This window comes from Centropristis striata, chromosome 14, assembly GCF_030273125.1.
Source record: "Centropristis striata isolate RG_2023a ecotype Rhode Island chromosome 14, C.striata_1.0, whole genome shotgun sequence".
NCBI lineage: Eukaryota > Metazoa > Chordata > Actinopteri > Perciformes > Serranidae > Centropristis > Centropristis striata.
In genome coordinates this window covers 28,235,754-28,259,799 of record NC_081530.1, presented here as the reverse complement: position 1 = coordinate 28,259,799, position 24,046 = coordinate 28,235,754, and the positions used below count along the sequence as shown (strand labels likewise).

The following is a 24,046-nucleotide window of genomic DNA, read 5'->3' as shown; positions in this document are numbered from 1 at the left end:
GGGCTCAGGCTGTACAGTAATGAGCCAGACAGATTTCCTACTGAACTGAACAAGCTGTAAAGTCAACAGTGTGTGTGTGTGTGTGTGTGTGTGTGTGTGTGTGTGTGTGTGTGTGTGTGTGTGTGAAGATGAAAGATTTGAGATGTTATTCCTGGACAGCTTGTCATCTCTTGGAGTGGGCTTTTTGGCTTATAAGAGAAGACACAACATACGTACACATATTTGTGGAAGCACACAAACATATACAGTAGATTCACAAACACACACAAACGGTTATGTAACCCCTCGTCTGCTTGGCGGGCGCGACAAACACAAACATAAGGTGGACGAGCTTTACCTGCATCCATCAGCATTTGTGAACTATTTCACAGCGCCATGAAATTCAATCATTTTTCATCCGGTGTTTACACATGATTAGAGTTACATGGTAATATATAATGTGTTGAGACATGTTGGTTTAGAAAAAAAGGCCTAAAATGTCTAAAGGCCTAAAATGCATCAAAATGTAAAGGTCTCAAACCCTTAAATGGATCAAAAAGCTTTGGAATCAGAATCATTCCTATACGAATGTTAAATAATGTGTTCATGGTAATCAAGCAGTCTGTTTTGAGTGTTCATTTTTGTTCTTTTCACACATGACAACATATGGAAAAACATTAAAAACCTATAGTGCCGCATGGTAATGAGTCTGCTTTACATCTGGCTAACTAAGGCTGGTGCGAGCTCGTCCTCGCCCCACCGGAAGAGCAAGAAGCTCCGGGAGCTGGCGGCTTGAAGGAGGGGGGCGACGTTCATCTGCAGAGTTGCCCCAGGCCACATGTGGTTTACTCTAACAAAGAGAAAACAGTCATGGTTGCTAGTGATGGAGACAGTTCAAAACAATGTGCAGAGAGAAACCCCTGTGGTTGAAGGCGCCCTCATCAAGTGAATACATGCCTGGAGCCCGGACGCAGAGCTGGGCCTTTGATGAGGAAAAAGGCAGAACAATTGGCAGCAGGCCAGTAAATAGCAAAGTTTCCAGTTTCATTACTTTATATTCATTTGATAAATATTAAACTGAAATGGTTATCTGCACGAGAAATAAAGAAAATCTGAAAATTGTCTTATTCTAATCATATGCCGGTAGTGATCAATGCCAGAAGGACAGTTTTAATTAAATTCACCAAGTGTCAGAAAGAAGTAAAAATACTTAATTTTGTCCACCAAGAAAACTTTAAATGCCTTATTTTCTTTGACCAACAGGCCAAATCTTGTCCAGTCTTGTTTAAGTTTATGTGGCGGGACTGAAGTGGTTTCGTTCTCCCTCTTCAAAGACACCAGACTGTATTGACAAAAACAGTCATTTTTACACCACAGAAAACGAGAGTTGCTGGTCTCCTGCTGCCTCTGACTATTAGTTTGTTTGTGTTATTGTCCGACTTTGGTGAGTCTGAACCACTTTTAAAAACACGAAAGTCACAAAATAACTCAAACAAAGTAACAGATCCAGGCAGCAGTAGACCAGGAACTCCCTTGATCCTTCTTGTACAGCGAGTTAAAATTTTGTTGTTGTCAATAAAGCATGGTGGTTTTAGGACAGAAAACCGCTTCCATTCCCCCGTATAAACTTAAAGAGAGGGTTGTGTGACAGCAAGGTAAAGCGCTAAAAATATTCTAACTATAGCGTACACTTAAACTGAGTTTTTTCTTATGTGGCTAAAATACATTTTGCTGCTGCCCCCGTCCACAGCAGTAGATGGTTTAGCTTCAGTGTCGGTACTCCTGCCTGGGGGCATACTGGCCGCCATCTACTGTAGGTAAAACACTGACTATTGATGAATTACCTCAGATAACTCCACTTCAAAAAAACTATCCCTTTAAAATCAGCCTTCCTCAGCACTAATCATATCACATTTTCAAGTTGTGAAAGATTGTGTAAATTTACTAAAACCCCAAAAGTTCAGATTTTACCCACTTTCCCCTTCCACCTCTCTCATTTCCGTCCAGTAGCAAAACATAAATCTAATATAAAGACAAAGCATATTTGCTTTTTAACTGAAAAAGGAAATGTTCCTGTAAGTCCCTCTTTTACTGCCAACAGCCAAACCACCTCGGGGAGCTCAGTTTAGAGAATATTCATCACAATAGCACTGCCAGACCCAAAGAGCAAATGGAAACAAGTCTAAAACAAACACATTCCTTCATCTCAGCCACACTGCATGCCATTAGTCATTTATATACAAGGCCACATTCAAATAACAACTCTCAGCAAATATATTTACTATCAACATAGTGAGGTGAGATATTTTATCTCTGTCAAATCTGGCCCTTCCACTGTTTGTCTTAATGTTTATACAGCGTTTAAACAGACAGAACTATTCATGTTATCCAGTAAGTTGTTGTTTTCCCCAGCCACTCTCCCTCGAGTCCCCTGTTCCTACGAACCCAACACAAGTCTATTTGTTGTATCTTTTCAAAACAAACCTAAAAATTAACGCGCTAATTCCATCTGAACCAGAGAGCCAAAGCACTGGAGGATCTCCAAACCGTGTTTCTGCTTTGTTCCCCAACCAACATTATTACTTCCAATCATTTATATCAATAAACTTTGTCCACTAATATCAATAAACTCCATTACTTGAGTGTATCAAAGCTGTGTGTGTGTGTGTGTGAGCGTGTGTGCATGTGTGTGTGCGTGCATACAGTCACAGGGTTTGGAAAGACTGCAAGGATTTCGTGTTTGACCACATCCATAAATATTGAAACAAGTTCCCTTTCTTCAAATCTCAGAATACTGAGTAAATATTGACACGGTAGAATCGGGGTGGACAGAAGCATCCCATACCTGTGCTTACACACGTTCACATATGCACATACATGCACACATTTACAGAAACACACACACACACACGTGCCCTCCAGCTGTGCTCTGAGCACTCTCTGTTCACACCAGGGAAGTCGTGGAAAAATTAATTACAAAGTTAAACCTACATGAAACCTTCCTCAGTCACACATGCAGGCTTACTGTCACATGGACGCAAAGAAAGCTGAAACTGTGCACACAGACACGAGATACACACAGCGATGGGCTTCACCTATACACAAATAAAACCAGAAAATCCAGAGTAGAAACTTTGCTGCATTGAGTTTGAATAGAGCCCTCACATGCAGGGTTCCATTACTGAAATGAATGTGTGTTTCTTTTATGCAACAGAGTTTGAGAGATGAAGTTTTTATGTGTGTGTGTGTGTGTGTGTGTGTGTGTGTGTGTGTGTGTGTGTGTGTGTTTTGCGTGTGTTTATGCTGCGCTCCTCCTGCCAACAGTAACAGCTCAGTAGCCAGTGAGCAGGAAGAGAGAGGTTCATTAAAAACCCAAATACAGCAGTTACATAACCAACAGTTCTGTTCATCCCAGAACCCCTTGTGCTACAAACACACTCCTCCCTCATCCCCATCTTCTTCTCCCTCCCACGCCTGCTGGCAGAGCCCACCCATCATCCTCTTCTCCTCCCATAGCAACAGCTCATCTCAGCTCTCCTCCCTTGTTCCCAGACCAACACACTGCCTCCTCACTCCGTCTCCCCCTCCTTTATCTGCTCCCCTGGTCCCTGCCACCTCCTCCTCACTCTCATCAAACATTTCCTTCTCTTACTCCCACATCATCATCCAAGCTTCACTTCAAACTTTACATACAGCAGGACTACGAACCAGGAATATTAACTAGAGTTAAAACAAGAAAACTTTTTGTTTTACTTTCACTACTGAGAGCAAAAATGACACGATGGTCCCAAACGTCTTTTCTAGTCTCAGGAAAATGCCTTCAGCGCTTTCAGAGGCGGAGTTTCATACAGGGATTTGGTTTCCACAAGCCGTAACAACTGACTTGCATACTAAGAATAAACAGAGAAGTGCAGTTAGTGTGTGAACACAGCAGATGGCAACACAGATTAAGGATTTGGGCAGTATCACTGACTGTCTGGGATACCTCTACCCTAGAAATGACTCTGTCCTGCTTCCCTTCCATCGGATTAGTGACTGTCAGACACCCCCAATGGAGGGATGTCTGAGAAACCGACATGCTGTTAAATAAATCCCAGCATGCAGTCATCTGATATGAAGAAACAGTGCCCTCTTGTGGCTAAAACACAGATATGAAACCTTATAAGCGGCATAAACAGAGGTTCCCAACCCCAGGGCTGTGGACTGTTACCAAGCCGTGGAACATTTGCAACCAGTCCCAGAACGACACTGTATTATTTAAAGGCATACTAGGCAGGATTACTTGTTTTGTTTTTTCTTCTTCTTTGTAAATTCAACATTTAAACATGTCCCACCTCCTCAGTTTAACAAAGATGAAAGCAAACCTCCCGATGATTTAAAATGGGATTTCCCTTCTCTTTTTTTTCGCCTCACTATATTTACTTTTTTCAGCAATTTTTCCACTGTTTTCCTAGCTTTGTGCCCAAAGGGTGATGCTCCATAACGTCCCAAACATGTCAAAATAAAAAGTAAGCATTTAAATATAAACAATAAAGTTTCTAGGTCTAACACTTTATTTCTAGTCCCCCTATTTAGCATTTATAAGCTGTATATAATAATTTCATACTTTGTTTATAACACACTATAATGTAGCTGTAAGGATATTTTTTACATGCTTAGTAATATAAAATATTTGTCAACAATTATAACATATAATAACAATGAATTACTAATAACAAATTCAATATACTTACTGTGTAAGTACTGTGTTTTACTATATTGTCATCATTATTTGTTTATACACCAGCCTTTTACGTTCTAGTTGTTGACAAATACATTAATATACACTCATATCAGCTTACAACTACATCACAGTGTGTTATGAACCATGTGTTACATGTTTATATACTGTATGAAAATGTTAATTACTGAGACTTAAAAAATAAAGTGACCCCCCTCTCTCTCTTGTGCACTTTTCGCTGTCATGTTCTTACCTTATATCAAGGCTTATTTATTTGTTTGGGAACCAACACAATCAAAATGTTTATGATTTGTTAACAGGCATGCATATACTGATGGGGTTGTGAAGAACAACTTTGTCTAAAATTAGGCAATTTAGGTTAAACTTTGCTGGTTTTCAGCTAGCTTCGTGTCTCTGTAGTGTGGGTAGTGTATGCAGATGAACACTGTTTGGCCTTCCTCCATGTTGTCAGCGCCAGAAGCTCCCTGTGTTTTGCGTCATCTGTGGACTTTTGCTGGTAAATGAGCAGGAAGCTCTGGGCATTGGCAACATGGAGAGACGCCAGACACAATTCATCTGCATACACTACTCACACTGCAGTGACACGAAGCCGAAAATCAGCAAAGTTTCCCTCTAACCCATCTCCCACACTGTTCTCCGTCCGGTCTGCAACAAAATTCTCTCATTAATATGAATTCTTGGAGCAATACTATGTGGGAAACTGCAGAATTAAATCTTAGCAAAAATAGTGCAAAGAAAAGTTTTACCAGAACAAGGAGGATTTATTGCAGCCAAGCTAAACGCAGCCCAACCCAGCCTACTTACATTAATATTCATACTGACAACATCCTCATAGTAATAGAAATGGAAAACAGAGAAATACTCATATTTACAAAGGATAGATTAACACTTCAAACACACTCTCACACAAACAAAAGTGTAAGAACTCAAAAATGTATAGGGGAGAAGTCGCAGTGGAAGTGGCTGTGAATTTCTCGGGGGCTGTCATACTCAATCTTGACATAAGATGGCACTGGAGAGCTGTGTGGAGAGGCAGGGCTGACCTGAGAAGGCAGCAGGGATGTAGCCCTGGTTGGAGTGATCTCCGCTCTGAGGCGAGAGGGCCGCAGGGTGGACACAGGAGGGAGGACAGTGGTGCTGCTGCTGCTGCTGCTGGTGTGTGTATGGGTGTGTGATGAGCGCTGGGAGTTGGGATGTGGGGGCCCGTGGTCCCCTCGGGCGAAGAATGAAGGGGGAGGCAGGGTGGTGGAGGAGGCTGGCTGGTGATCTCGTGCACCTCCCAAGCTGCCGGGGTAGGTTGGAGGGCACTGAGTACGCTGCTGGTGGATGGCCGGCTGACTGTACATGCTGCCCCACGGGTACGACTGGTACGCTGTGATCCCACCTGTAAGGAAACACACAGATTCAAATGTGAAAACTGAGCTTTAATGGAGTTAATTAGGCTCAAGTTCAGGAGCAAGACCACATGTTACACACCCTTCTTCCCATCATGTGTCTATAAATGCCTTTTACCTTGCATACCTGTTTGTTTTAATTTCCTGTGCCCCATCATGACTCTCACTTTTTCATCTCTCATTGGTCCGTTATGTGTCGCAGAGCCCAGGAGCTACAGTGGCTCTTCCTCAAAGCCTTCCCCATCCCGCAGCAATCATTCTGCTACATCATTCTCATCTGCTGATACTGACTCATACATTTCATATTCAATAAATAGTTATACTGGCGCATCCTGCTTTCTGAGTGTAACTAATACTCTCCGGGATGATTCTGGCTTGGGACCTTTGTTGCACGTCTTCCTCACATGTTATTAAGTCAGTATCAATAAAAGGAGAAACGACAAAATACATTTTGTCCCTTAATAATGCAGTCCCTGATCAAGAACTGACTGCAAAACAGAAAGAGTGGGGATTCAGGAGGCCAGAAGCAAAAGTGGTATTTTTATCATGTTCTTTCGTCGATTACATTAACATGCACAAAATTTATTTTCCTTCCTTTTCAACTTTTGTCAGAGTTTAACATTCCTTTTCAAATGTCATGTTGTTGGCTTGTGGTTTGCACACATATTTAATATTCCTACTGAGCCGTTTATATAGCTAATGAAAACAAATATATATTTAAATATATATTCTGCTAATATTCCTGTTTACATACCCTGACTAGGTAAAATACCTGATAGTATTTTTTCTAAATAAAATGTCATCCCAGTGACTCACCGTGATGACCAGTCGACTGCAGCAGGATTTGGCCTGCGCTCTGGGACTGGAAGTAGGCGTGGCCTCCATTGGAGTAGGTCACCATGCCAGTGGAGTTTCCTCCGGGGCCAAAGGTCAGGTAAGAGGTAGGGTTGGAATCTGGAGGGTTAGGGGTGAGGTAGGGGGAGGGGGTGAGGTAGGCCATGCGGGGCAGAGATGCTTGAGGTTGGTGCTGGGGCTGGCTGGTGGGGTAGGAGGTCTGGAGCTGGTAGGACAGAGGGTTGTTCTGCTGAGCTGAGGTCAGGTAGTCAAGCTTCTCCCCAAAGTCAAACAGAGAACTGAGGACAAAACAAAGAAGAATTTAGACAGGCACACACACACAAATAAATATGTATAGTTACTACAGAGATACTTTTATGGTATATATGGTATGCTCAGATACTTCCATATATTTCTGATCCAGCCTGTCCTTATATCACTCTAAAACTACAGGGCAAGGAGTAACATGAGGGGGTGTTTGTGAAGGCTGAAGGCTGCACTGTTCGCAAAGCAGTGAAAGAATTGTGACGAACAATAACTTTATCCACAAAGAAAGAGCACAACATAAATAGTTTGTGAGACTTTGATAAATACAATGATCATTTTATCACTCACATCAGCTATCGGTCATCACAGCACGCTAACAGTTCTCACACACACACACACACACACACACACACACACACACACACACACACACACACACACACACACACACACACACACACACACACACACACACACACACACACACACAGCCATGTCAAGTCCCATTGACAATGAATGGTGTTGTCTGTGAAGCTACAGAGATTTAAGGCTAACATACTGATGTTCAACTGGTAATGTTTGCCATGTTTGTCACAAGTTTCATGTGGTGAAAACCAAAAGTATTGGACAAATTAAAGTTTTCCAGAGACTCCCGCTGTCACCACAATACAGTGGAGGTCAATATATATTTGCACTCTAAGTATCCAAAAAATATTTAAGCATGCATTGTGGACTTTTTAACTACACAAACACTGTTGGCTTCTGCTAATGATGCCTGCAGGTGAGCTAACAGCATCTCCCCCACCCCCAGGAGCGCTCTTTTTTAAGTCTTCCTGTTCAAATAATTGCAAACAGGCATGTTTTAAGTGGGCACTGCACAAGTATTTCACAAATACCAGCCTGTCTAAGAGCACTAAGCAAGCTCCAGTTCAACAGTGCAGGAAAGTCGCTGCAGACACCAGGCTGACAACTCCGGTTTACTGTGAAATAGAGAGAGCTCTCTCTGGCAGCGATAGGCTTAATCAGCGTTGTGAGAACTCGTTTGGAAAGGGCTTGAATATAATGGATGTTCATTTATATGTAAAAGTACTGCACTCAAGCTTCAAAAGCAGCATCGTTTTTTCTCTACAGTGACTCCACAGAAACACTGACAACCAATCAATAAAAATAAATGAACTTGTATTTTTGTTTTTTTCTTCCGTAACATGGGTGAACTGAACCTTCAAGTCTCCTAACAGCCGAACAGGAACATTAATTGATATTCATTGTTTGCTTTTGTATTGTCTTGAGTTGGAGGCGAGTTTTTTTTGCTGTGCTTTGATACATAATTGCAGTCAACAATTGTAATTTTGTACAAAGCAATTACTAACAGAGATGTCTCCCAGCATGATCTCTCAAATATTTCGGAGCGCCAGATGAAGCTGACTCCCCACTATTACAGGCGCCGTCTGAGGCATCATTAGATCAGTATTTCACAGGATCCCTGCTCCTGTCTGCAGATTCTGTCCCCCTGTCATCCTTAGTGCTCGTTGTCCCTGTTCAAATCATCTTCTAGTATTCATGTCATGTCTGCTGTGAACCGAGCTGACCTGGTGTCAGTCTGCAGAGACTGGGTGTCACGATGGGCCATGGCGGAGCCCCCCTCCAGAGCGTCCAGGAACAGAGGTGGAGTGTGGGCCAGGGTGTTAAGGAGAGGTGGGGTTGGGTTGGCAGGGTTGTAGGTCGTTGTGAAAAGGGGGAGACTGGCTCGTCGCAGTGGGGGAGGGCTGTGCATGGGGCGGGGGTGGTACTCTGCCAACCCCCCCTGAGATGAAAGCTGGTGCTGGCCCATATCTCTCATTCTGGATTGACCTTGAAAATGACACATGGAGATTAAACAGTGAGATTAAAGCGAGGCTGTGGTTTGATTTCTGGGGAATTTTACTATCAACATGTGAAGGGGAAGGTGTGAGTTTAAACCTAGCTACATTCAATTCATGAATTATTACAGCATCAAGGTATATCTTATTTTAATAAGTGTCAAAATGGCTTATCTATCTACCTATCTTCGTTCGGTGTATATCCTCACAAAAATCACACCATGATCGTTTTAATATATTTTTCAATGAAAGTGAGAATAATAATAATAATACAAAAAAGATCATCGCAACAGCAATTTCAGTCCAGTCTGTTTGTCCAATTTGAAGATAATGCATGATTGTCATATAATCAGATTTAGATTAACAGATAATACAGTTCTCATATTCTATATTAGATTATTGCATGTTTTACATTTGTGTTGTTTGCAGATTTTTTATAAATATGTTTTTGATTTTCCTGAAACATCATAACTATAACTCTCATGATTAATTTGTTTAAGTTTATTTAACATTTCAGCAATTTCACGTTTTTTTCTCCAATTGTAAGGCATGTGCCAGAGTATTTGCACGCAGCACAACACCTGTCCTAATATAGTGTTTAGGGGTGATACCTGTGCTAATAAACAGTTAGGATCAAGTGGGATTAATCATTCGGCACACCTGGGTGAGAGCAGATTTGGACTGCACCGAGTGGACTTTTTTATTTTAACAGAAAATCTAAAATAATAATTATAATAATAATTTCTGAGAACTTTGCAGCGTAATGTTTTTTGTTAAAGCTCCAGCTGTGGAGAAGGTACCACTCCCGTGCTACCTGATCCCATTTCACCAGTTAGTAAACCCTGACTCCTGTTAAGTCAGAGAAATAGGATAGCTCCACAGAAACTAAACCTATTTTGAATTGTATTTATGGAGCACAATGACCTTGTAATGAGCATTACATTTTGTATAATTGTGTACATGCATGTGGAGTTTAACACCTGGGCTGTTGAGGCTGGCCAGCAGGTTGCTGTAGGAGGGCGGAGTCTGGTTGGACTGGGCGGGGAAAGACAGGGCTACAGGGGCGAACTGGGGAGGCTTGTTGGTAAAGTGACTAGAAAAAGAAGGCACTCCCTTACTGAAAAAGAGAAAAAACATAAAAATTAATACATCAAATCAGGTTTACACCATGTGCAGACAAAAAAAACCAGAGGGATAGTATTGTAATACCTGTTGGGTGCCAGTGTGGGCAGACTGGGATTGATTTGGTGAAGTGGGGGGCTGCTGCTGCTGCTGCATCCAGCTCTGCTCTGTCTGTGTTCAACCCTCGATGTGATGGAGCGCTCCACTTTTCTCCACTTAGCCCTGCGGTTCTGAAACCAGACCTAATTCACAGAACCACACAGAGGGGGACAATAAAATGGATATCAAGAAAAATGTCTGAGGATGGTGGCGAGAAAATATAGGGAAACAGGACGAGAGGGGAGGTGAAAGAAGGGCATGAATGCCGAGAAAGAGAGAGAAAACTTAATTCCCTGTTTGCTAATTATTCTTTCTTGTAGGGGGTGCGTCACCAGATAGACAATAAGTAAAGGAGTCAGGGAAACTTCTAACCATAATCCTCTGAGGTGTGACACCAACTGAAGCAGCGATGACTTTCCTCTTGTCTGCGTCAGGATAGTGGTCCTCCTGGAACAAGGCCTCTAAATGCTCTAACTGATCTGCACGCATTTGCACATGCACACAAACACACACACCACATGAAGGTCAACCATTTGCAAAATCAAATCTGAACGCACCTGGACAAACTGACAGCTCGGTTACCGGTACTGTAGAGTGTTCGTGTCTTCTTCCGTGCAGGAGGAAGCAGGCAGCTGTCCACTGTCTCTAATCCCGGCAGCAGAGGGAAGCTCAGAGCCCGGCCTCGACCCCTGCTGCTGTATCGAATGGATCGTCGGGTGGAGTAAACCTGGGTTATCTCCATCTGCCATGAACCACACATACAGTCACTCATCTGGTTAAAATGCAATCAGTTAAATATTGTTTGATTCAGTATGTTTTTGCTTAAAAAAATGTGTGTTTTTTAATGATGATTTTTTCTCTTTTATGAAAATGTTTCAGCAGATGTCGAAAGCGGAGGTGTAGACCAAAAAGATGTTTGTCTGCCAAAACAACGCTGAGGTGCACCGAGAAGTGCACAGTTGAACATTTCAGCCCACAACGAGCAATGCAATAATGATTTTCTGCAAACAAAAGTTGGTTCACAGCTTCAAAGAAGAAGTATTTAATTTCCAGTTTTGTCTTTGTGCCTCTCATATGTGATGCTGATATATCTATACCAGGGATGCACCAATATATCCACCGATTTATTCACCTTGTTGATGGCCAGAGCTCTCTGTACTAAATAGGCTCGATGCACCACAAAACATCCAATATGATGCACTCATCGGCCACACTGGGATTTTAAGGTTCACATTTGCCTTCCTGGTTTATTTATACTTTTATTATTAAGAGCACATTTGAGGCTTCAAATCAGGAGAAATCAAATTTGCATTATCTATGTTAATTTGCCTATGATTATCTATTATTCTGGGTACTTTCCTTAAAATACAGATTACCTCGTGGTGTAGGTGCAGCCAAACTGTCAAGCGAGGATAAATTCTAATACAGAGTCCCCATTTCCCCTACACATATTTTTCACAGTTAGATCAAATGATTTGACACAGTTTGACATTTGTCAGATTTTGCTTTGCAGATGTGCTTTTTCCTATACTTCAATAAAGCTCTTTCCCCAACTGATCCCACCACACCACACACTGAGCCACATATTAAAATCCAGGATGCCATTTTCACAGCTGCATCGTTAATATTGCAAAAGGTTGTAGGTGTGCATAATTTCTTACGTATTACTCTGTAATTATACATGACAAATGAGTTATTATTAGAAACCTGGAGACCTTCGCATACAAACGTATTCTGTTGGGTTGAAGAGGTTAAACCTCGTGCTCCACAACCAAACATTATTCAAACACACAGAAGTTTATTTTAAAGTCTTGCAAACATTCCCAAGTTTTCAAAGATCTCAAAACTGTCAGGTTGAATTTGGGGAAAATGTGTTTAAAACGAAGCTGCAGACATGCATAATATTTCCATTAGATTTAGTGGTGCAGTCATACAAAACATGGAGAATTTTAGTTAGAATATTCTGATATTACATAACCATCACATAGCTTAAATGAAAAGTGAGGCAAGGTGATACAAACACACTCAGTGGTACAATCTGATGCAACTGTTCTGACATCAAGTTGACTTTCATGATGCCTTTAATGTTTCAGTTTTTCACATGGAGGTGTTAATTTGATCATGTGTTGTTGCACTGGGGTCATAGGTAGTGGTGGTGTTGCTTTATATTCAGAGGTTTCTTCTTATATTCTGCACCTCTAAAACATCTGAAACACCTCTATAATGTAGTCAAGTGTAACACCACCTTTAACAATGATGTCAACAATAAACATTTAATGTCAAACAATGTCACCAAAACCTAGACTTTACATGTCTGCAAGAGCAGATTTTATGGAAGAGCTGTTGTACGGAATTGCAATTGATTGCAGAGGTGTGTCTAATAAAAGTAGCCGCTGAGGGTGTAATATATGTAATATGTCTCACAGTCTGTGATAAGATGCGTTTTCCAGTTGTAAAGCCACTTAAAGGGGAACTATTCCAATTTAACACATCAAAGTTTGTTTACTGGTCTTGGGAAGTATTGCATATGTAAAAAATAAATAAATAAAAAGTTGCACAAATCCTCTTTTAGCTCCACAGGGAGCCGTGCAAAATCGGATAAATTGTGTCAGTTTGGTCTGAAGACTACAGGTTGGAAAATAAAAACAATCTGGGGCCATGGACTTAGGAAGAAGTGACTTTAACAGACCTCTTTAGCCACGTCTCATATCTGCATGAGGCGAGAGGTCCCAGGCGACACTAACTGCCACGACAGTAGCATAAACACCCGAGAACTCCAACTGAACTGTCATGAGCCAAGGTGCATTATGGGTAGGCAAATGGTTGTGGCAAGTGAAAGAAATTGTGTAATGAAAAAGATGTTATCTCTGGTTTTGCTACATCAATTTTGATACTTACAACTGTCCACCACATGTTTACATGCACACAAATATTCCTCTATTGTTTCAATTATGACAATGTTTTAAATGTGATACAGGTCATGGCCTTATTCTGTGTATGTAGTATTTTCCATATAAATTAGCAGCATTCATTGGATATGAATCAGTAAATGCTCCTACTTTTAAACATTATAAAAGACTTGGATAGCCAAAGGTATTTTAAGGTTTTGAAATATCGCAAAGCCAACCTTTTTTTTTTAGAAAAGTTGGATGAAGAATGAAAACAGGGAAGCTGTGTTTACACGGTCAAATAAGTCCAGCACTGCTGGAAATTTGGAAAACAAATCCTATTCTGATGCAGAGAAGCAAAATAACACAAGCAGCTCCAGCCGTTCCACTTGTCCATATTTTGACGAGATAAACAACATGTTAGGGCATCAACCCCTGTCAAACACAGCAGAGAGAGCAGAGCGTTTGACGTTAATCAGCGTATGCATGGCTGCATGTAAACAGGAATATTGGTGGCATATTTATTTTCATTTCACTGTCATGTCAACAGCTTAGTAAGAATAAGTGGTGTCTCAGAATAAGATTTTTATAGTTTAAATCAAGTCAAGTCTTGCCCATAGTTGACTGATCATCAAATAGTTTTTTCTTTGGTCGTAAGAGTAGCAACGTTTGACTCAATTAGACTGAGAGACTGGAAAACAAATCAGGCTCTTCAAAGGGACCATTAAACACTCGACTATTCAGGGTCACCCCTAGTAATAATATTATCTTTTTTTAGAATATGGGGGGGGGGATAAATATTTTATGCACATAAACTCAGCAAAACAATGCTTAGTAAAGTATTTTTTAGGGGGAAATAAAAGGAAACAGTGAGTGTTGAGGAGTTAAAAAGCTGTAAATAAGATCAGGCTCAATGTTGTTCACTATGTCTGATCACAGCTCCTACAGTGTTAAGTGAGCAAGTGTTTGATAAACAATGACAGTCTCTTCTCACCTCGAGAGGCTGCGGGCCGTGCTGGGGGACACTGTGAGGCAGAAGGGGGCTGTGTGGCCTTTTTGTCCCGTGAGGCTGAGGAGGCGCAGGTTGGATGGGGACTGGAGGCTGTGAGGGGTACAGCAGGGGGAGAGGGACCGGGGGGCAGTACAGCCCTGTCCCCCCACAGCCCAGGTAGACAGGATCAGACAGGTCGCAGCTGTTCATCAGTCCGATGGGAGGCTCCGACAGAGCCAAGCTCTCCTCTGAGCTCATCATCTCCTGTATCTGACTCTCCTTTTCCTCCTCAAAGCGCTCACTAACATCTTTTAAACCTCTCCTGTTTCTCACTCGTTCACTTTGCTTCTTCCCTCGCCTCCTCCTGCTCTTTCTCTTCTCATCTTTCTCTTCTAGAGTTTTTGTCTTTTTGTCCTCTCGCTTATCAGCCATTGTTTCCTTCTTCTCAACCTCCTCCATCTGTACCTCCTGTGCCTCCTCCGCTCCCGGCCCACTCTCTGGCTTCACCTGCTCCTCCTCTTCTCCCTCTGTCGCAATCAGTTCCTTTTCTGACATAACTACTGTCTTTTCTTTCTCCTCCCCCTCCTTGTCCTCTCGGTCTGTCTCCTCTCCAGACTTTTCATCCTCCCTCTGATTGAACACTTCCTCCTCTCCTTCCCTCCTCCTCTGCCTCGCTTGGTCATTCTTTGTTTCCAAATCCTCCAGTTCCTCACACAGAAGGCTTGGACAGTCTGGAACAGAGTGAAGTCAAGTTATGTGAAGCCTGGACCTTTAATTATTAAGATTACATGGGGTCAACTATCTGTACTTTGCCTCTATTATTAATCCAAATCAGACCAGAAAAAAACTTCTACATGATTTTGTAACATGCCGCAGTCAAATTTCCTAAACATTACACACGTGCTTAAATCACCAAATTAGCTTGATCTGCCTTGGCCTTGCTCCAGTTAGATTTGTTTAAAATATCAGGATCATTATCTGTCTCTTGTATTCTTGCTGTGCCGAGACTCAGTTCATGATACGGTGAGACTGCCTTCGGTTTTAATGCTCCCAGTTGCAAGCTCCCTGAAGACTCTTATTACTTTTAAAAGCAGCCTTAAAACATTTTTTTCCTGTTGCATTTTCAACGTTTTCAGTATAACATCCGTTCTAATAGAATTATTTATGTGTGTGTCTTCCTCAGTGCTTGTTGTAAACGTCTGTTATCATCATTATCTTTAGTAGTAGTAGTATTTTCTCATTGAGTTTTTTGTATCTTTTTACATCTTTGATTTGCTTTCTTAATATTTATGTGAAGGACATTGAGTTCAGTGTATATAATTCAATGTATAAAATAAATTGACACTCTTTGCATATCCACTTTATTAGGCACACCTATTTAACTTCTTGTTGACTTGATGCATTTAGGCATTAGGACATTCAAATTCAAACCAGCATTGAAACGGGGAAGAGAGGTGTTTAAGTCTGATGGCGTGGTTGTGGGTTTCAGAAACTGCTGATCTACTGGGATTTCCCCATCTCTGCAGTAGTAAAGGCTGCAGTTTCAGGACAGCACTTCTAGGACCAGTTTCTAATGATACTGCCCATCATTGTCAGTGGATGAATAGCAACAGACATTGACCACTACAGCATTAAATGGAGTAGCTGTCATAAAAAACAACATTCCTAGAAATGTGGTCTGCAGACGTGGTCCTGAAACCACAGCCTCAAGTTTTTAGAGCACCTTTGGGATCTTGTGGCACAGGAGAGTCGTAACATGGATGTGCAGCTGACAAATCATGTCAATATGGTCAATATTTTTCCAGCACCTTGTTAAATCTATGCCACAAAGAATTAAGGCAGATCTGATGGCAAAACGGAGGTCCAACCCAGTACTAGCAAGGTGTATCTAATAAAGTGATCAGTGAGTTAACGATGGCACACGCAATTGAAATGATAAATGTGGTAATTTTCCTCGGTCTTAAATAGGGTTGCAAAGGGGCGAAAATTTTTCCGTAAATTTCCAGAAACTTTCCATGGGAAGTTAAGCTGAGGAATTTTGGAAATATGCAAAATCAACTAAACTTGACATTTCAACAGATGTATTTGTAAGTTGAACTTTATCAAGTTTACCTATTTTATTGAACAATCAATTATTTTATTGAACAACAGAAACACTGAATGTTGAATTAATTATTGCTCATCTCCCCCCAAACCCACCATTCAAAAATCAAGAATAGTAGAAATATTCAATTGTACTTGGATGAAATCTGGTTGTTTTAATCAACGTTATGCTAAAATATATTTTCCACAACTATGTTTAAGGGCCAACTTTTCCTGTTAATTCCCATTGAAAGTTTCCAACTTTGAAAATTTCTGGAATTTTGCAACCCTAGTCTCAAATATGTTGGTTCTGAACCACTTTATATGACGGATACAAACTGGTTGATAAGGAGTTCCTGTTGGCCTATCTTGATTTATTTTTTAAATAATAAAATGACATGTAGTATTGTTGTCAATATATCAATATTATATTATATCCTGATGAAACTTGTTATTTACACCCATATTCACCTTTATTAATCTGCTGATAAGTTTTTCGATTAATTGATTAAACCTTTGGTCTATAAAAGGTCAAAATAGTAAAAACAAAAGAATAACCATTGCAATTACCCCACAGCATAAGCGGACACTTTCAAACTTCTTTTTATTAACTGTACAAAGCCTTAAGATATTCAATTTACTCTCATAGAATATGAAGAAATACAGCAAATATTTATATTTAAGGATTTGGAACAAGATACTTTTGGCATTTTTGCAGAATCAGATAAAAACACATTTCAGAGGTTCATCTGTTAGAGGGCATGTGGACTTATTTCCTGTTTATCTTAAAACCAGGCTGTGGCCTTGTTTGCAACTGATAATTAAAGATAAGATATATTTTATTCCATCTTATATTATAGGCTATGATAGCTGAAGCCACTGCAGGCTGTAAATACTGATTATTTCATTTGGAAGTGTGCATATAGTGTAGGAAATCACAAAATGTTGGAGGAGCCTTTTCTTTCCATATTTCCTGAGTCATGGTGACCCGGAGGTTGAATAAAACCTGATAAACGTCATCCTCACGAGGAGCTGCTGCCTGCCGTGACTTAATTAGTGTCCCAGCTGTGCCTGCGCCTCGTGCCACCTCACCTGACCGTTAATTAACTCTGGGCTGCTAGCTGCAGCTAAACTAGCTCACCTGTCCCCATCTCCAAACACCGGGTCGTGAATGTTAATAGCCGAGTTTTAAATTCTTAAACTGTCTCTGTGGAGCTGAGTAGCGCGGGGAGCTGCACCTCTCAGGAAAGATTATGAGCTTTAAATACACGCAGAAAGTTTCACAAGTCTTTCAAAGTTTAGAAAAAGACACAGGAAATGAGTAGAGGATGTCCGTGGTCGCCAATAAACCAATAAAGCAATTAAATGTCCTTACCAAACTCTTCAGCTTCACAGTCTTCCTCCATTGCGACAGTAGGAAAACCAATAAACTTGCACTAATAATCAATTAAGCGACGCAGGGTCACGGAGCGGATTGCTCCAGGACTGCAGGCTAATGAGGCTGATTGATTGATTATTACCTGCCGCAGCGGTGTGACCGACAACTATCGCGTGAAGGGTGAGACTGAGCCAGCCAATCAGAGGCCAGAACAGGCCCAATCACAACCTGTAGACACAATCTGACCATGAATCTGACACATGTAACATTAATGCAACCTGCCCTGAACGAACTGACCCTCAATTTACAGCATTTTTTTTAACCCTATAAAGCCAAGTGTATTACATTTGATACACAAGTTTTTGAGACCTCTGCATCATCAGTGTGATATTTTTTTTCCTGATAAACCTGATGTATACATGTGTTGAAGATTTTAAAAAAACTGAGCAACAAATTGCACAAAAATACCAGATGTATCAAAAATGATATGCTGGTTCCACTGGTGGATCAGTCATTGCAGCGTGAAAACTTCATATCAGCAGATGTATGATGTTGTGTTATATGGAAAAAAATATTTTGCATGTTTAAGGAAAATGTTAAAAGGAAATTCAAAGTTTTAGGATAATAGGATAAAAATGTTGTGTCCTGACCTGATGTGTCAAATATGATACAAATTACAATTCATGTATGCAAATTGATATTGTTTTTTTTCTTATTTGTCAGCAGATTCACTAATCATTCCAGTTTTAAAAAATTAGAATTTTCTGGCAATTATTTCATGGTTCAGGCTTTATAGGGTTAACTGTATTGTTTGTTTGTTTTTCACTGAATGTGACAGGTGTTATGGCTTTGAGTTTCACTTAATCAATTTATTATGTTATTTTTTGCCAATTATTCTATGTTCAGTCATGGAAAAAAATATTAGACCACCCTTGTTTTCTCCTTGCTTTCTTGTTCTTTTAATGCCTGGTACAACTAAAGGTACATTTGTTTGGACAAATATAATGATAACAAAAATAGGTGATAAGAGTTTAATTTAAGAGCTGATATCTAGACATTTTCCATGGTTTTCTTGATAATGATTTGGTTATTACCAAGAAAACCATGGAAAATAGCTAGATACCAGCTCTTAAATTAAACTCTTATGATCTATTTTTGTTATATTTGTCAAAACAAATGTACCTTTAGTTGTACCAGGAATTAAAATGAAAGAAATTGAAGAAAACAATGGTCTAATATTTTTTTCCATCACTGTATACGTCAGCCTTCACATGTTATCAATGTTACCTCATACAATAAATTTATTCTAATATGATATAACAGCCATATGCAAACTATTATATGAGCAATTTGACCTTTAAAATAAAAAAAACATATGCTAAATGTTTTGCATGTTTTTTGTTAATTTACAGAGCTGAAAGCATTGACAGCTGTGTAGATTTGTATCTCAATTGGTTTTATCTGGTTGAATGAAGGTTAATTTAAATATATATATATATATATATATATATATATATATGTATGTATATTATTCAGACTTTCTGTAAATTGCTGGGGCAGGACCAAGTCATTGTTTTGCAAGTCCCAAGAAAAATGTAGTTCTCCCCAAAAGGTACATTGAAATGCCACCCATAGCCACTAATGACCCAGATTTTACTGTAGATTTTTCTTTCCTCATTAATCATCTGATGACCCCTAAATTGAACTAACTCTATATGAGGTTGTAAAGCTTAAAACTTCAACCTCAAAAAGCTACAACAGTAAAAAAAAAAAAAAAAAAATACAGGGTCTAAAGGTTCATAGTATAATTATCTCTTCATGACTTCTGTAGTTTCACTACAGTGTGCAATAATAATTCTGTTGGGACTCGTGTGTGTAGTATAGCAATGAAATTGACTATTATTATCACAGTTCTTTTTTTGTATAGCTGGGTATTAAAAATAACAATCCATGAAGCAGATAATGAAAAAGAATCATTCCACTGAGAATCACATCACCCTAAAATTATACTGTAGGTTAATAAAAATCTAGGTTATTATGAAATTTGAGTCTTTTAAATGCGTTGAATGTGTTTTGGGTTTCCAGTGCAAGTTGATTCAACTGTTAAATACTGAAGGAACTATATGTGTCCTAAAATCGAAACACACACCTTAAAACAGCAGAAAACTGAAGCAATGTGAAGGTTAGTGAAGCAGGACAACGGGGACTGGAGACAGTTGGAGGCAGCAGGATGAACTCAGTGATTTATTGTAAATAGCTTACACAGGTGGCAAGAGTCCAAATAGCTGTAGGTCCAGCAGGCAGGTAACAAGCACAAGACAAAAGAAAACCATATTGCAACTGATGAACCAACAAGGGGAACAAGGGATCTGGGCCGGTATATGTGGCTGGATCTAATGAGAGGGAATGAGAAGCAGGTGGGTGATGCAGGTGAGGAGGTTGGCGGGGCCAGACAGAGCAGGTGAGTGAAGTGGACGCAGGTGTGTAGGTGGGTGTGGCAGACAGGTGATGGGGAATAAGGAATAAATTGTGAAAAGAAAGGCTTTACGGCTGAAGAGTATCAAGACTTTTGGCCTTGTGATCCCTTAAAGGCACACTATGCAGGAATTGTCTATTAAAAACTTAACATTACATGCATAGTGTCCTTTCAAAATAAACTTCCATGTTCACAGGAAACAGTTAAGTTAAGGTAACATACTGCTTGTTTAAAGGTGTGGTATTCAATTCTGGAGAAAGATAGCTGATCATTAAATCGTATTCCCAGGTTGCCAGACACAAAAGCTTTGCTATCAACCAGGCGGCAATCTCCGTGTCTGAGCATGGAGGCCAACCAGGAAGTGTCTTAAGCCTGCAATCCACCGAAAATTCCAGCAGGAGGTGCTAAGTTTGGCTGCAAAAAAGGAGTCGCTGCTCAGTTTTCTGAGGTAAGAAAGATACATTTTGTTTTTGTTTTTTTGCTAGCCAAAACTAACATCCCAGTTAATGCTCCAATTAATGCTAACATGAATTAGCAGCAGCTTCTCTCAGTCGGGTTGCCGGTGTAGAGAGGCTGTAGTCAGTGATCAGATCCCTCGCGCTCCTCTATAGTCCAAATATGGTCTGCTCCGCGTATTGGAAACAAGATGGCGGCGCAAGATGGCGACAAGTAAAACGCTGAATTCGAGGCTTCCAACGGGCAGTCCACAAACCAATGCGTGATGTCACGGTGACTACGTCCATTATTTATCTATGCTATCAACCCAAAGCATCGGTATTTGAAGACCCAGGAATGAGACTCAACTATCATCTATCTTGTTTCAGAATCACATATCACATCTTTAAGGTTAGGAAAGAAGAACAGGGTTGAAAATAACTACTTCCATACTGAACTTGTGGACACAGTTATGTTAGGGAGGTAAATTACGTAGAACATGAAGAAGTACATAAAACGTACATTTACAGGTGAACAAACACTGGTGTCCAAGGTCAAAGCCGAGGGTTCAGTGAACGCGACCCCCAGACTCACTTTAGTTTTGGAACAAGCTTTATCTGCTGTTGGTTCACCTCAATATATTTGAAGGGGTGGGCTGGATACCTTTAACACAAAACAAGCTGTGATTATTTCAACCAAAGAGGGATTTTAATTGAGGCATTAAAGGTGAAAATGTGCTGTAATTTACTCAGAGAAAAAAAGCAAAAGATTAAGCCTAAATATAAACAGAAAGGGGAAAATACAATTAAGAAGCCCATTAAAAAGCTGGAGTTTATAAAACCCAAATGTGTTTTTGTTCTGCTTTCCTCTCCAGTTAATAATCACCAAACACCTTCAGTATTAAGCAGGGAGTCCTTGTGGGGGTCCAATGCCCCAAATCGGCAACTGCTGCTGTAAATTAAGGAAACACAAAGCAGATCCTTTGACCCTCTTTTTCCACAAAGGCCTAAAACAGACCAACTTAAAGTCTTAGATAAAGTACACATTTAACAGCACACTATCTGTTCTTCAGTTCTATACATGCAAGTTGTGAAACTGCACATTAAAATTGGGTTAAAATCCATTTTTCTTGCTTCAGTTGTTCCACTGTTACCCACCAGATGGGGTACTGGCTGGACCCTCAGCACTTCAACCTTCTTCTGTCTCCCCCAACTACCGTTCAGCTTCTGCTCCTCTGTTACTACCCCTCCCAAACAGAACAGGGCTCACATAAAACCCCCCTCATCCTCTGTGAGAAGCACATTTCCATATCAGCAGCCCACCACTCAAGGCCAGGACAGCTTGTTGTTTTGTCTGGATCCAGTGAAAAGCCATCTGCAGACTCCCTGGTACTCCTCCACATCAGGTGACCTTGGTTTTTTATCTGGTTTGATGCAAAGAATATATATATAGCTCTATTTAGATTAATTTCCCTTCCTGTGTGTGCTCACAAATCCCCACAGACAGTTTATCTAATCACTTCATAAGTACATTTTTATGCAATGACATAAGAATAATAACATCTCTAGCTGTTCCTCCCATGAGGGTCTAGAGAGTGTAAGAGTTCACAGAGTGTAAATAGGCTGTTAAGAGGCTGCGATCACACGTATAGATATATACAGTAGCTCTGTCAGATGAAGCGTCTCGGCATACAGGGTTGCGTGTAAAGTTACTGGGTCAGAGATGGTCTGAATGCCGAGCTAATGCTGGTGTGTGTTAACACCAGAGTGAGACTTCATGTCTGCATGCGAGATCCTTTGAATGTAGGTTACTAAAATATATATTCTCATTCTGAGCAGCTGTTTTTTTCTTCTTATCACACTGTTCTAAGTGTTTCACTGCTGAGTGAAGAACAAATCCTGGGCCTCTAGTTTGAGTTCGATCCAGCACCAGGGGGGAGCTTAGTCACAGCCAACACCAAGGATCTAAAGGGTCAGAAAACATGCAGTATTTTTTCACTCACATTGGGGGTATCTAGTAATACAAATCAAATCATTGTTTTTTGTTTATTTTGTATAGATTCATACAGAATAATCCCCCATCAATCATCACTTATGACCCACTAAAAGTGTCTGGCAGTGTCTCCATCTGCATAGATCTTTTTTCTGTTTCTTTTGTTGTGTTTGGGATGTTTTTGAGCATCACTGTTTGGGCACAACATTACAAAAAGCTCACAAACACCAAATTGACAAAGCTCGTTCCAATACTAGTATGAATCTGAAGTTTCCTTTCAACTTACTCCCAACTAATAAGACGCCGACGTTTGGTCAGTGCCCCTCTTTGACAGATAAAGACAGACAGCCTTTAGTGTCTGTATGAGATGCACCAGTCTTTTCATTAACTTCAATGTAAACCCATCTATATCATTATTAGACAGTCTAAGAAACAAAGAGTGCCAAAGTCCAATTATGGTAGGCAGGAGGGGTTGTTGATGGGACATAGACACCTTTTACTGACCGACAAGACCAGCGTTAATTCCCATGTGAAGCCAAAAGGTAATGTTATGTTTATTTGACCTGTAAATTAACTTTTTTTACATAGTTATGTCATGTTCTACATCATGTTCTACATCACATATGTCACCAATGGAACTGTGTCCAGTAGGTAAGTACGGAGGTAGTTGTTTTTAACCCAAAATCATGTTTTTCCTAACCTTAATCAAGCTATTTTGTTGCCTTAAGTTAATGGTTTTCTGTGAACATATACGTTTATTTTGAAAGACACTATGTAAAGTAAGACGCTGTCCCTGACGTGTCCAAACAGATGCTAAAGGAGTACCAAGAGCTGATCTGTATCTGATGCCGAAAGGCACGGACTAAGAGCTGGGAGCGAGAATGTGCTGTTGTGTTCCCTTTTATTTTAATGGGTTTCATTTTCATTCAACAGAAATAAGACATATAACACCTTACAGCATAACACTGTAAAGCTCAGTATAGACAATTGTTTATGACAGTGATTTATGTATCTCCAAGAGTGCAAAATATCTGTTTTTCAATATCAGAGACATTAAACAAGTCAATTAATAAAGACGTGGTTAAAGGTTAAAGGTTGTTTCTTGATACATCATATTTTATTATTACCTGATCCTCAAAGAGGCCCCAAAAGGAAGAAATACCCTTTGAGTCCCAACATTTAAAACCTGAATCTGTGAATCTTTCACCTATTTTGAGATTGGGAGGAGGGGCTAAATTTGAATGAACAGTAAGCGAAAATTCCTGCGTCGTATGTCTTTATATTTTGAGATATCTCTCTTTGAGATGTATTCCTCCGCCCCAGCAAAGTGGAAACAAATGCAATTTCATTTGTAACGCTCATTGAAAATCACATCTAAATAATTCAACAGTAGTGTGTCTTTCCAGCAACAATGTCCCGGTTACGTTGGTTTAATCCAAAGACCTCACTGACAACAGTTCTAACTACATCGTACATGACTTTCTCCCAAGAGATGTTGTAATGTTGACA

At 40.2% G+C, this 24,046-nt stretch overlaps 1 protein-coding gene across 2 annotated transcripts; it reads right to left on the bottom strand.

Annotated features, from left to right (window-relative positions):
- Window positions 1–5,460: 5,460 nt before the first annotated feature.
- Window positions 5,461–17,862, bottom strand: LOC131985558 (homeobox protein NOBOX-like). Of its 2 annotated transcripts, none has more exons than XM_059350734.1 (9): window positions 17,632–17,862; window positions 14,178–14,905; window positions 10,878–11,037; window positions 10,668–10,774; window positions 10,284–10,438; window positions 10,055–10,191; window positions 8,805–9,066; window positions 6,931–7,247; window positions 5,461–6,104 (listed from the first exon to the last, which is right to left on the bottom strand). In XM_059350734.1, the coding sequence occupies exons 1-9, from the start codon at window positions 17,660–17,662 to the stop codon at window positions 5,647–5,649; spliced, it is 2,355 nt and encodes a 784-aa protein (XP_059206717.1). In that variant the 5' UTR covers window positions 17,663–17,862; the 3' UTR covers window positions 5,461–5,646. The 2 variants fall into 2 exon arrangements, with proteins under 2 accessions (XP_059206717.1, XP_059206718.1); XM_059350735.1 differs by lacking the exon at window positions 17,632–17,862 and adding an exon at window positions 17,398–17,550.
- Window positions 17,863–24,046: the final 6,184 nt, after the last annotated feature.